Below are 13,644 nucleotides of genomic sequence, written 5' to 3' on the forward strand. Positions count from 1 at the left end.
TGGGGGGTAATAGGCACCTATAGTAGAAAATGCCCCAAATACCGTGACTGTCCCTATAAAATAAGGACATCTGGTCACCCTAACTGTATCCCTGACCACTGTATGAATCAAACAACTGGAGGCAATTTCCTTGCTTAGAATTCTAAGTCTCTTTCCAGTCAGCATGCTGTCCAGAAAGCTGTCTCTCTCTCAGTGTTGTGTCCAGCCTTGGCTGTCTGCCTCTTTCTGACTGCTTCAACTCACACAGGGTTTGTCTACACTGCAATAAAATAACCGCAGCCGGGCGGTGGTGCTATAAAACTTCACTGTAGATGTTTCGGCTCTGGCTGAAGCCCAGACTCTGAGATCCCATGACAGAGGAGGGTCCCAGAGCCCAGGTCCAACCCGAGTATCTACGCTGCAATTTTATAGCCCCACAGCTCAAGCCCCACAAGCCTCAGTCAGCTGACTTGGGCCAGCCATGGGTGTTTTATTGTAGTGTAGACATACCCACAGACACACACATAGCTGCAGTCAAATCAGTCCCCAGTCCCTGTCTTTGCATTCCGTCTAGTCTTTGGGCAGTGGCTTCCGTTGTTTCATCTATTACTAAACAAAGGGGCATGTCTGGTAATTTGCTTCCTCATAGCCTGAATGGAACGAAGGGGGCCAGCAGTTTGAATGAGGTTTGTGATTGCCCACAGATCAAAGACAAGCTTGCTGGGAGGTAGCCAACCAACCTTCAGCATAACAACACTACTTCTAAAGAAAGATGTGACAAGTTTAGGGCTGCTTTCCACTTGCAGAGAGGCACAAAGCAGCTGGAGTATGACCCGCAAGGGGAACATTTAACTCCAAATTTAGATATCTGTGGAACATAAAAAGGAAGCCACTTTCAGTAACTTTAAAGTTCTGAACATTTAAAAATATCAGTTTTGCACTTTCACATTAGAACTTTCCTAGACATTCTATTTTTCCTAAGGCCTTTTAAGGACACCCCATTTAGGGATACCATAGAGAGTTGCCAAAAGTTGCAGAGTTTGTAAGCTATACAGAACAAATAATTTCATATTAAGAAACCCACCAATTCAACAAGTAATGCCTTACTAAGAGACACCTCATTGAAAGCTGGCTCAGTTAAAAATGGCTATGAAAGCTGCTAGGGCTGCCTACAAAGTTTATAATATCTCCCAATCATGGAGCTTACAATCTCTGCTGTAAAGCTTGTAAGATCCCCAACAGAATGGCTCTATATTTATTTATTTATTCATTTATCAAACAAAGCAATTAAATGCAAAAAATCCCCCCAAACATCAATGCAAATTAAGGCTAAGAAATTAAGCACTAAAAAGTCATTCAGAAAGTTAAATTTGTTCCCCAAAAACATTAATTTGACTGTACTGCACCAATGCAATATTTTCTATTACTCTTTTCCTGGCTTAATATACAAATAGGGTATGAATTCAATGGAAAAATCCAGAGAACACCACATAGCCTAAAACAAGGCTATGTCAATAAGGCATAACTGAGCCCTCAATTTGCATAGCAATACTGCATTTATAATCCTGATGCAGTTATTCTTCAATGGTCTGTTTTCATCAAATGGTTCTAAAGGGCTTTAAAGGTATGAGAAATGGCTTAGTTTCCAATTAGTCTTACTATTTAAATACTTTAATGCATTTTAATCATTTTAATTAGCATATTTGCTTGTTAACTTCAATAACCTTGTTATCATTTAACAATTAAGCATGTGTTCAGCTACTTTACTGAACCGGGTGGATATAAGCACATTTTAAATTGCTTTATTGAGATGGGTCCTTATAGCTGGAGTAACCTGTAGTTAAGGACACGTAAGTGTCTGTTAAAAAATCCTATTTTAGCTTACAACTACTCAGTTTTTATCTAGGGAGTTGAAATTTTCAGGCTTTACTCTCTACCAAAGATTAATATTTTGAGAAAGTTTTTAGTGAGGTAGTTCATTTGTTTCCTCCATCTTTGAGTACTAGGCGAGTCGGGGGAAAACATACATTTGCCATTTAAAAAAATATTATTGCAATCAAATTATATTGCATTCCTTGAGACATAGTATAACTAAAAAGTATCATAATGCATATGCACAAGAGAACATGGTTAAGGTTACCCATGGAACTTTCAAAAAATGGCATGAACAATCGTAAAGTGTAACTGTGCAATCTTAATTGTAGTTGAACTATAATTCTGTAATTTATCTGCTGTGTTATCATACACACTTTGGTCTTGATTCAGCATTCCATTCCTATTGATCAAAATACTAAAACGTGTGGGTAAATCCACTGACTTCATTGGGACATAAGCATGGGCTCAAGTGCTTCGCTGATTAGTTATAGATTTAAGCACATATTTAAATTAGGGCTGTTGGTTAATTGCAGTTAACTCGCGCGACTAACCCAAAAAAATTCATCGTGATTAATCACACTGTTAAACAATAGAATGCCAACTGAAATTTATTAAATATTTTGGATGTTTGTCTACATTTTCAATATATCTATTTCAATTACAACACAGAATACAAGTGTTATTTTTTATTACAAATATTTGCACTGTAAAGATGATAAAATAGTATTTTTCAATTCACCTCAGACAAGTATTGTAGTGCAATCTCTTTCTCATGAAAGTGCAACTTACAAAGGTAGGTTTTTTTGTTACATAACTGCACTCAAAACCAAAACGATGTAAAACTTTAGAGCTACAAGTCCAATCAGTCCTACTTCTTGTTCAGCCAATTGCTAAGAGAAATAAGTTTGTTTACATTTATGGGAGATAATGCTGCCCACCTCTTAATTACAAAGTCACCAGAAAGTGAGAACAAGCATTTGCATGGCACTGTTGTAGCTGGCATTGCAAGATATTTATGTGCCAGATGCACTAAAGATTCATGTGCCCCTTCATGCTTCAACCACCATTCCAGAGGACATGCTTCCATGCTGATGACACTTGTTAAAAAAATAATGCTTTAATTAAATTTGTGACTGAACTCCTTGGGGGAGAATTGTATGTCTCCTGCTCTGTTTTACCCACATTCTGCCATATATTTCATGTTATAGCAGTCTCGGATGATGACCCAGCACATGTTGTTTGTTTTAAGAACACTTTCACTGCAAATTTGACAAAATGCAAAGAAGATACCAATGTGAAATTTCTAAAGATAGCTCCAGCACTCGAACCAAGATTTAAGAATCTGAAGTGCCTTCCAAAATCTGAGAGTGATATGGTGTGGAGCATGCTTTCAGAAGTCTTAAAAGAGCAACACTCTGATGCGGAAACTACAGAATCTGAACCACCAAAAAAGAAAATCAATCTTCTGCTGGCGGCATCTGACTCATGATGAAAATGAACAGGCGTTGGTCTACACTGCTTTGGATGGTTATCAAGCAGAACCCGTCATCAGCATGTCTGCTGGAATGGTGGTTGAAGCATGAAGGGACATATGAATCTTTAGTGCATCTGGCATGTAAATATCTTGTGACACTAGCTACAACTGTGCCATGCAAATGTGTGTTCTCACTTTCAGGTGACATTGTAAGCAAGAAGCAGGCAGCATTATCTTCTGCAAATGTAAACCAACTTGTCTGTCTCAGCAATTGGCTGAATAAGAAGTAGGACTGATTGGACTTGTAGGCTCTAAAGTTTGACATTGTTTTATTTTTGAATTCAGGTTATTTTTGTACATAATTCTACATTTGTAAGTTCAACTTTCATGATAAAGAGATAGCACTACAGTATTTGTATTAGGTGAATTGAAAAATACTATTTCTTTTGTTTTTTACAGGGAAAATAGTTGTAATCAAAAATAAAGTGAGCACTGTACACTTTGTATTCTGTGTTGTAATTTAAATCAATATATTTGCAAATGTAGAAAATGTCCATAAATATTTAATAAATGGTATTCTATTATTGTTTACCAGTGCGATTAATTGTACAATTAATATTTTTAATCGCACGATTAATCACGATTAATTTTTTTAATTGCTTAGCAGCTCTAATTTAAATGCTTTGTTGAACTGGGGCCTTTATGCTAGTACAATTCTCACTGAACGGGACACAGCTGGAGTGGCTACAAAACAATGTATAGTCATCCCAACAATGCTCAACAATGCTGAGAATAGACATTATAAATACAACAGAATGGCTATTCACATTTTAAACGAACAGGACCTGATTCTAATCTCACACAGAGATAAAATGGGAAAAATTCCACTGAAATCATTGGCTTTCTACATGTAAAGATGATATGTGAGCCCTGGTTTACACTACAAACTTATGTTGCAATAACTATATCATTCAGGGGTGTGGAAAATTGCAGTTATACTGACCTAACTCCCAGTGTAGACAGTGCTATGTTGATGGGTGGACTTCTCCCCTCAGTATAGCTACCGCCTCTTGGGGAGGTGTATTACCTATGCCAATGGCAGAAGCTCACCCATCAACATCGGTAGCATTTTCATTAAGTGCTGAAGTGGCGCAGACAAGTGGTGTAGACAAGTCCTGAAAGGTGAATCGGCCCAATTCTGTGATGCTAAAATGGAATACCGGACCCAAATTTGGTTTTCAGCACTTCCACTCACCCTCCAGTTATGCCAACAGAATTGTACATCTTTAATGATTGTCACAGGACTTCCCAAGTTTTAGTTTGTTTATATTTATTCATTGTTATAGAATGAACAATGCTTTGAGCAGGGGGTTGGACTAGATGACCTCCTGAGGTCCCTTCCAACCCTGATATTCTATGATTCTATGAATAATAATTCAGAAGTCAATGTGCATACACTTTCACATATTTGAGTAATTTGCTATGCCAAGCTTTATATTCTTCACATTGAAAACATTTCTGTTTTAAACATGTATCTTCAAAACATGCACATTGCTACATTTTTTATACTTGTCAAAGTAAAAAATGATTAATAAAAAACTCTGTGGGTCTGTGAAATGAAGTGTAGTATTAGAATCAGAAGGATAACCATAATAAATATTTAACATGCACAAACAGGCCTGGAAGGAATATTGCATTAATAAAATAAGTTCTTGAGGAATAAATCTTGGCCTTACTCTGTTCAAATTCAAATGGGCCATTCAGAATTCCATCTCAGGTTTTCATTAATTTGACACTATGCATCTTTTAAAGCCAAGATTACAATAACTATGTCATTAGAATTCCTAATTACTTCTACTTACCAGTACTTTTCTCTTTTTTTTTTTTGGCTTTCTCTATACAGATCTAAAACCTCAGAGAATGCAAGCTGGTATTGCACTGCACACTGAGCACTGTGCAACGCTTCCCAACATTAGCAGTCTCTCTAGTAAGCCATTGATGAATTAGTTTGAAGAACCAGGCCTCAGACTGTCACGAATACACCCAAATTCTTAAAGTATAGGCCTTTGCAGACAGGCCTGAATATCTATATCCTAACACTCTACCCCGTTTTTTCTTTTGAGATCCTCCTGCCATGGTAACCTTGGAAAAGCATAGGACATATGGCGACACATTTCCTGATAGGGCCAGGCATCAAGGTGGAAGGTGTCGATATTCCATGTGTCCCACTGCCCCTTGTGTAGTATAGTGCCCTGCACCTTCTCTCGTACGGGCATACCACACCTATTCCAATTAGTGTCCCAGACTTCCCATTATATTGGGCCCGAGAAGGTTGGGTCCGGGTTGTCTTGCACACTGCGGGGTGGGGAGGGCTTACTACATTACTTATAGGTTATTTCCATATGAAACGTAACACAAGTTCAGTTAACAATATACAATGCACAGCAACACTGAGTTCTGACCACTGCAGTATGGTCCAACGTCCGAGCCACGACCAAAACACTGCCTCTCCTCCTTCGACAGGATTAAGATTTTAATGTGCCCAGTTGCTGGCAGTTGCAACAAGCTGCCCCTGCAAGTTTTACGTGCTTTTGTCCACATTATAAGTCCATTGAATGTCCACAGAGAAATGGGTTATTGTTCAAACCAACTTAACCACTTGGTATGGAATCAGGCAGTATTGGTTTGATTATTCACAGCAATAAGATTTACAGATCCATTTGTTCACCAAAGTCCAGATAGCAGCATGTAGATGTGTGTAGCTTGGTTAGGGGCTCGTGTAATTGTGCCCCCAGTAATATGTACATTTTCAGCAAAACACCTCATACACAGTACATCCAATTGTCCACCCCTTGCCATAGGCCATTGATTCTGCTCCTGCATAGTCATAGGAGAGGGGCACAGCCAAACTAGATGGGGTGGGATCCGAGTTACTACAGAGAATTCTTTCCTGGGTGCTGGCTGGTGAGTCTTGCCCACATGCTCAGGGTTTAGCTGATCACCATATTTGGGGTCGGGAAGGAATTTTCCTCCAGGGCAGATTGGCAGAGGCCCTGGAGGTTTTTCGCCTTCCTCTGCAGCATGGGGCACGGGTCACTTGCTGGAGGATTCTCTGCAGCTTGAGGTCTTCAAACCACAATTTGAGGACTTCAATAACTCAGACATAGGTTAGGGGTTTGTTACAGGAGTGGGTGGGTGAGATTCTGTGGCCTGCATTGTGCAGGAGGTCAGACTAGATTATCATAATGGTCCCTTCTGACCTTAAAGTCTATGAGTCTATAAATACTCCAAAAGGGTACAGGAAGGGAGTTTATTAAAATGAGTCAGAAAAGAAGTTTTTCTTAATAATTAAATTGTTTTCTTTTTAAGTAAACTAAATTATTATTTTTAATTTGCAGTTAAATATAATTAAACATTTTTATTGTCCAAATTTCGTACTCTTCTTTTTCTCTTTCAGAGACAGTTATCTATGGAAATCTAGCTCTATTAAAGTTGTTTAAAGTGTCAAAGTAACAATTAGGTAATGTAAAACTTGTAAAGAGATTGACCAAACTACGGAGCAAGCAGTTAGCCTCTCTTTGAACTCCTATAATGTGTATAATATATACAAATATTCACGAGTAAATTAGACCTTGAACAGAAATAAATATCCTTGATGAAGTTTTCTGAGGTATGTAACATAACTTTAGGCATCTGATTTTTTGTGTGTGTACTTTTTTTAAAGTGCTTTTAATGTTATCAGGTGAATTAAGATTAGTGTACTTTCAACTATTAACCACAATATGCCTGCATTATTGATAGGAATGGTATCTTTACTAGTAAACATATCTTGTACAATGCTGTACCAAGAGCCACCCGGGTCCTCTATGTGGCTCTGGGACATAACGCCATTTAAGTGATCGGATAGTTTCACTTTCCCAAAGTGGTAAACTTCTAGCAACTGCTTTGGATGGTGTTTATATGCAAAAAACTGTGATGCAATCTGGAGCAATAAGTATATTGTGAATCATAATTTCAGATTAATGAATGAAGTCCTTATACATAATATCTGGGGTGTTCTAGGCACATTGTACTGTACACATTGAGGCCTCACTAATCTGAAAGTTTATGAGAAGACAAAGTATTATCAGGGAAGGAATTGCACTGTGTGAACCACCTTTCTTCCCAGTAGGGAAGCAGAAAAATAAACTTCTTGCTCCTTCTCTTCCTTTAGGGAGAAAATGTGGAAGGGGGGTGGAGGAAGAATGTACAGTAGACATCTCCTTTGTCTTGTACTCCAAAAGAACCTAAGTACTTTGAAGGGGCCCTAACAAGACCTATCAATTGCCATTCCTTTTTCCACAATGTGCAACTGGGCCAGTCAGCCTTCAGGTTTATCTTGATATGTATCTGGTAGACAGGCTCTGCTTCTCCAGAAATAAGGGATTCTCATGGCTTTATTATTCATATTTGTGCTCTTTGTTCCTCTTTGGCAGTTTTATATATGCCACCATTTCCCAGCTGTTGCTCACACTGAAATGTGGAGATGTTCCTGGGAATTTTGTGATTCAGGGCTGCAGTGACATTGCTGACTGCTAGGGTGCAGGCACTATGAGAGAATTAAGCAAGTTAATCCCAGTTATTTCAGGAAGAAAATTAAAGTATTTAGGGATGCCACATTTCTGTCTGGATATCTGTGTGCACAATACCAACGAGAATTGAACTGCAGAGATTGGGAGGCAGCTGCCTGAACAGAACATTAGAGAAATTAAAAACTGAGGGCCTCATTCTCCATTCAGTTACATCAGTTTTACATTGCTGAAACACTGTTGGTTTTGGTAGAGTTACACTTGTGTAAAACTGGTGAAGTGAGTGGAGAATCAAGCCCTGGATTTTTAGAAATTAAAATAATTAGAGAATTACCAGTTGAGATGTCTTTAATGGTAAGCTCCCTGCTAGACAAGACCTGGAAATTATATCAAGGAGGTTTTTTGTTTATGAATTCCCATTAGTACATTCACTGGACTATGTGGAGAGAAAGTTCCTTTAAGTAAATTTTCAACAGTAGGTCGTCCAAATAATGCAGATTTAAATGCTCTTTCTTCATTTGCGCTAACAAGACCTCATCAATTTGGACAACACTGTAGCAAAAGATAATATGCCAAATGACATGGACATAAATTGATATAGATTTCCCTTTAACTGCAAGCTATGGGAACAATTTGACATAGCTGGGAAAGGAAATGTAGTATTCTTGATCTTTTGAGACATTTCTTAAATAAGTCAAGGAATATATTCTGTACACTATCTTGTTTATATTATATAAACTCAAAAAGGTCTGAAACCACCTATCATTGCAGGCACTACATGAATAAACTATCTGGATGATGTTTTGAGTGTCATACTGGGGTTATGATCCTATGTCTGAATAAATTTATTCTTTATTTTTAATATACATAAATCTTTGGTTTTTCTGTCAGATACCACTTTTTTGTATAACACTTAGAATGCTATGGTCTGATACAGCAGGAGAAAGGGAAATGTTTAATGGCAAATTTTCTTTATTTGTTGCTTAAGTTGTTGAAGGAGGAAACGTGTTGTCCTCTGTTCTGCAATATTAGAAAAACATATACTGACTCTAGGACATCAAAATGCCCGAAGAATTGGATTGCGAACCCATCTATACTTTTGGTATAAGGGTTTTTTTTGTTCCTGATGAAAGAGCTGGACTGAGATGGCAGGTTGTTCCATTTGAATCAACCCTTAAGAGCTTTTTTCCAGGGATTGTCCAGATAACTTAGTCCCACTAAAAAGGGCATGATACTATCATTATCAAGATATTGTGACAGTTCAGGATCTTATATTTCAGATTTTTGTTGTTGGTGGTTTCTTTGGCTACAAGTAATAATGGCCTACATAGTATCAGTCAAAGTTATGTTGCCTGAATCCAATTTGGCCATGGAATCAAATTTGTTTTGATGTTTTTTGTTTTTATTGAAGGAATGCAATAGTATTTAAATATATCTTAATATTTTTTCCAAAGAAATTGGGAACTCCTGCTTCATACATTAAGATAATTTGGGGCTGATGGTGGCCCAGGCTAAGAAGGGGAGATTACTATTGAGAAGAGAGGAAAACAGAGGCATGAGATAATTGGGAGAAACGCCTACTTGTTTTGCCCATCGATGGAAGAGTTTGCAAATGAAAGCTGATGATAATCCTTTGGGTCCTGTTAGGTGGTTGGAAAAGGTCACCATTTCTACTGCTAGTCACTAATGACCCAGTCAATGACCACCTTGAAGGGACAAAAGAATGTCTTCTGCCAAAGCAGAAGTTACTTGTGGCAGACTAGAACAGCTGAGCAGCTGTGTGAGAAGCTTCTCTTGCTCTAAAATGAATTGCCCAGTTTGTAAAGTGCCTAGCACAATGAGTTCCTGTATTAATGGAGTGATCATATTCTAGAAACACATCATACTCCTTAGTTTGATATGTGTGTACACAGTATTACATTAGTATGCAGGTAATATTTTAATACTGCATTTGAGTGCTCTCTCTCTCTCTCTCTCTCTCTCTATATGTTTTAAATGACTGGTTGGCCTAAATTGTTTATTTTTTAAAAAGACACTTTAATGCAGATAAGTTGACAGCCTGGATCCCTGTAAGGGTGCGGACTCACCCCTGCGGTGCCTCCTGCTGGTCATCCTCAGGAATTAGCTCATTTTCCAGCCAGGAGCACCTTCTGCAGGCCGGTGATCTGCCTTACCTCACTCTGGCTCCCATGTCCCTCCCAGGACCTGGTGCCCCTTTACTGGGTTTCTGCCCCCCCTTGCAGAACACCCTCAGTCTCAGGGTCTCCCCATCCCAGGGGAACTCCCACCCACTATCCCCACTTTGCCTCAGTCTTAGGCTACTGCAAGTCCCCATCCAGCCCCCACTCACTGGTGTGGACTGTAGTGTATGCCACTCCTCATAGGCAAAGGGGGTTTTGAACCTACTGCCTTCTGCCTACTCCTGGGCTGTCCCCTGCAGCCCAGTACCTGCAGCCTGGGGCTTTCCAAGGCTGGAGCTCGGAGCTCCCAGCTCCTCTTGCTCTTCCCCAGCCCTGCTCCAGTCTAGGTGCCTTACTTAGCACCTTGCAGCCAGGCCCTTCTTCCTCTACAGCCAGAGAGAGACTCTTGGGCTCCTGGCTCCCAGACTCTTATATAGGGCCAGCTAAGGCCTGATTGGGGCATGGCCCAGCTGCAGCTGCTTCCCCAATCAGCCTAGTAGCTGCTTTCCCTGCCACAGCCCTCTCCCAGGGCTGTTTTAAGCCCTTCAGGGCAGGAGTGGGGTAACCACCCCGCTACAAGCCCCAAATCAGCAAAGCACTGAATTACATGAGTAATTTTAACCCCATGAGTAGTCCCACTAAACTCAAAAGGGCTACTCTTGTTTAAATGCTTTGCTGGACTGGGGCCATAATAGCAGTCTTCTTTTTATTCAAAGAGCACTGCAACATGGTGTGTCAACCTAGGGTTGCCAGTTTTGGTTTGATGTTTTCCTGGAGGTTTCATCATATGACATAATTTTTAATTAAAGATTAATCTTTAATTCCTGGAGGCTCCAGGACAATCTTGGAGGATTGGCAACCCTGCACCAGCAAGGTGAGGGTTAAGGAGCTTCTCTGGACATAGGTAGCTACCTGCCTGTGCCTCTGCTGGGCATGCTCCCAATGGCTGGAGCATTCAAAAGAGAGCAGCACAACTCTGTTTGGGCTGACTGTGGAGGACAGCAGTCAGGTGCAGCAGCCTCCCACCAGGAAGCCATCAGGACTCCAAGCTACCGGGATCGAGCTTCATAGGCAAACCACTGGAAGCCTGTTGACTGTGGTAGCTGAAGGTGAGGACTCACCATTGCCACCATAGGAGGTTCAGGACATGGATCAGAGCTGAACACAATAGGGACATCGGAGGGACTGGAACAAGGGGTAGGAAGTGACCCAGGGAGTGCACTTATGGGTATCAGGCCCTAGTCCATGTACAAGGACTACCGCTTCAAAGGGCCCTGGATAAGAACCCGATGAGGTAGTGTGGGCCTGGGTTTCCTACCTCCCCCCAACTCCCACCAGAGGGTGACACTATCCGAAATTATAGACACTAGGCAAGGCAACCTTTGGACCTAAACTGTGGTCCTAAACTGTAACTGCCAGGGAAATCGCCCATTGGAATCTTGCTGTGAGGTGTTACACTTTGTTGTATTGCCATTAGGCAGTACTGCTATCCCAGAGCACACCATCAACCCCCCAACAAGCAAGTACAACATAGACAATGTCAGTGCATGCTTCCTGATTCCAGCATGAGTCTGCCTGATTTGGGGACCACCACTTAAGATTGTAAGGTAGTTTGTTATCCATCGGCCATTCAGTTCTTGAATTGCTGAGGCTGCCAATTAATGTGAACTTTATAGTGGTTTCTGTTAAGTGGATACCAGTTCACTAAGAATTGAGCTGAAAATGTGACTACCAAGTCCTTTCATACAGGTCAACAAACAGGTATTATCTTTCAGTCGTGGCAGATAATCATTCTAATCCTGCAAGCATATTGGAGTGAAATTTGAGTGAAAGGGACCCATGTGTAAGGTTAAGCAAATACATGTGTTTGCAGAATCAGGGCCTTGATCTGTTTTCAAACCAGTAACCTACAGATGGAAAAACTACGAATGAATCACTATAAGTAAGGGAAATTAGTAAACTTGATTAGTTACCTTGATCTTGTGCTTTAAGTACTGGGACGTAGTCAGGCTTAACACAAATAACTTGGGTGAATTCTTCTTTGTAGTCATTCTTGATAAGTAAATAGGCTTCTTCTGTGTCAGTCTGTGAGTAGGGATTTGAACTTGGAACAACTTCTATTAGTTCATTATTAATATGGAATTCTGTGCATGAAATTGGTTTCCTAAAATCCAGAAAGTGAGTTTTTTCAATGCATTCTGATGCTTACGCAGCTCTTTGCAAAAACATTCTATGTAATATAAAGTTACTGCATACAGTCGTGATTCCTCAATCTATTAAACCCCATTATACAATAACTTATGTTTTTATAACAATATCTCTTTCAACATTGAAAATGATTGTCTGACAAAGACTGGCAATGATACAGTGCACTTATATTATGATTAGACACAATCTAATTATGCCTGGTCTGTGACCAAAAATATATACACCTCTATCCCGCTATAACGCGACCCAATAGAACACGGGCTTGTGTATAGTGCGGTAGCAGCGGGGCTCCGGCGGTGCTTTAAAGAGTCCGGGACTCTGGCTGCTGCGGGGAGCCCTGGGCCCTTTAAACCACCGCTGGAGCCCTGCCACTGCTACCCGCAGCAGCGGGAGCCTGGAGCTGGAGCCCGCAGCTCTTTATATCACCGCCAGAGCCCTGCTGCCCCTACCCTGATATAACGGGGTTTCAGCTATAATGTGGTAGGGATTTTTGGCTCCCCACGACCGTGTTATAGCGGGGTAGAGGTGTATAGGAAGGCTAAATTCAGATTTGGTGACTGTGTCCAGTTCTGCATGCCATGTTTTAAGAAAGTGTGGACAAACTGGAGGGATTCCAGAGGACAGCAACAAAAATGACCTGTGAGATTAAACTAATGGGGCATGTGCAGTCTTGAAAAAAGCAGACTGAGGGGGGATCTGATAACAGTCTTCCAATATGTTAAGGTCTGTTACAAAGAGGACAGCGATCAATTGTTCTCCATGTCCACTGAAGGTAGAACAAGGAATAATTAGCTTAGTCAATAGCAAGAGAGATCTAGGTTAAATATTAGAAAAATCTTTCTAACTACAAGGGTAGTTAAATAGTGGAATAGTTTACCGAGGAAGGTTGTGGAATTCCCATCACTGGAGGATTTTAAGAACAGGTTAAATGAATACCCGTTAGGGATAGCCTAGGTTTACTTGGCCCTGCCTCAGGGAAGGTGATGACCTCTTGAGGTCCCTTCCAGTCCTACATTTTCTATGATTCCATAAATCGGTGCATTGAACTGAGTTACATCTACCTGTACTGACCACAGGTCTGAATTTGGTTCAAGAATGGAAGTGTTCACATGAGACCTCACTATCACTGAATTTCAGTGTGTGGTACCTCAGATTTAGCTAGAAATATAAGAAAGAAGTGAGAAAGAAGACATCTTTACTATATACTTTTATATCTTTGAATTTTCTATATTGCAGAAAATAACACATACTACTAACACACTGCCAGGCAATTTGGTGTCCCAAGTAAGGACAATGCAATGATGCTAAGGCGAAGTTCAAACCTAATGTAAACAGGTGCAACACCATGGACATCAGCACA

General features: G+C 40.3%; 1 protein-coding gene across 8 annotated transcripts in view; it reads right to left on the reverse strand.

Moving 5' to 3' along the window:
* Positions 1-13,644, reverse strand: part of SHOC1 (shortage in chiasmata 1) — a 134,010-nt gene that overhangs the window by 92,444 nt on the left and 27,922 nt on the right. For all 8 annotated transcript variants that reach the window (XR_005600089.1, XR_005600088.1, XM_039543179.1 and 5 more), the window contains one exon: positions 12,050-12,240. Coding sequence is in view for 5 of the 8 variants with exons in the window: in XM_039543179.1 (XP_039399113.1) it covers positions 12,050-12,240 (191 nt within the window). In the remaining 3 variants the exon portion in view is untranslated. The remainder of the gene's footprint in view (positions 1-12,049; positions 12,241-13,644) is intronic.

Source organism: Mauremys reevesii, linkage group 6 (genome assembly GCF_016161935.1).
Source record: "Mauremys reevesii isolate NIE-2019 linkage group 6, ASM1616193v1, whole genome shotgun sequence".
In the NCBI taxonomy this organism is placed as follows: Eukaryota; Metazoa; Chordata; order Testudines; family Geoemydidae; genus Mauremys; species Mauremys reevesii.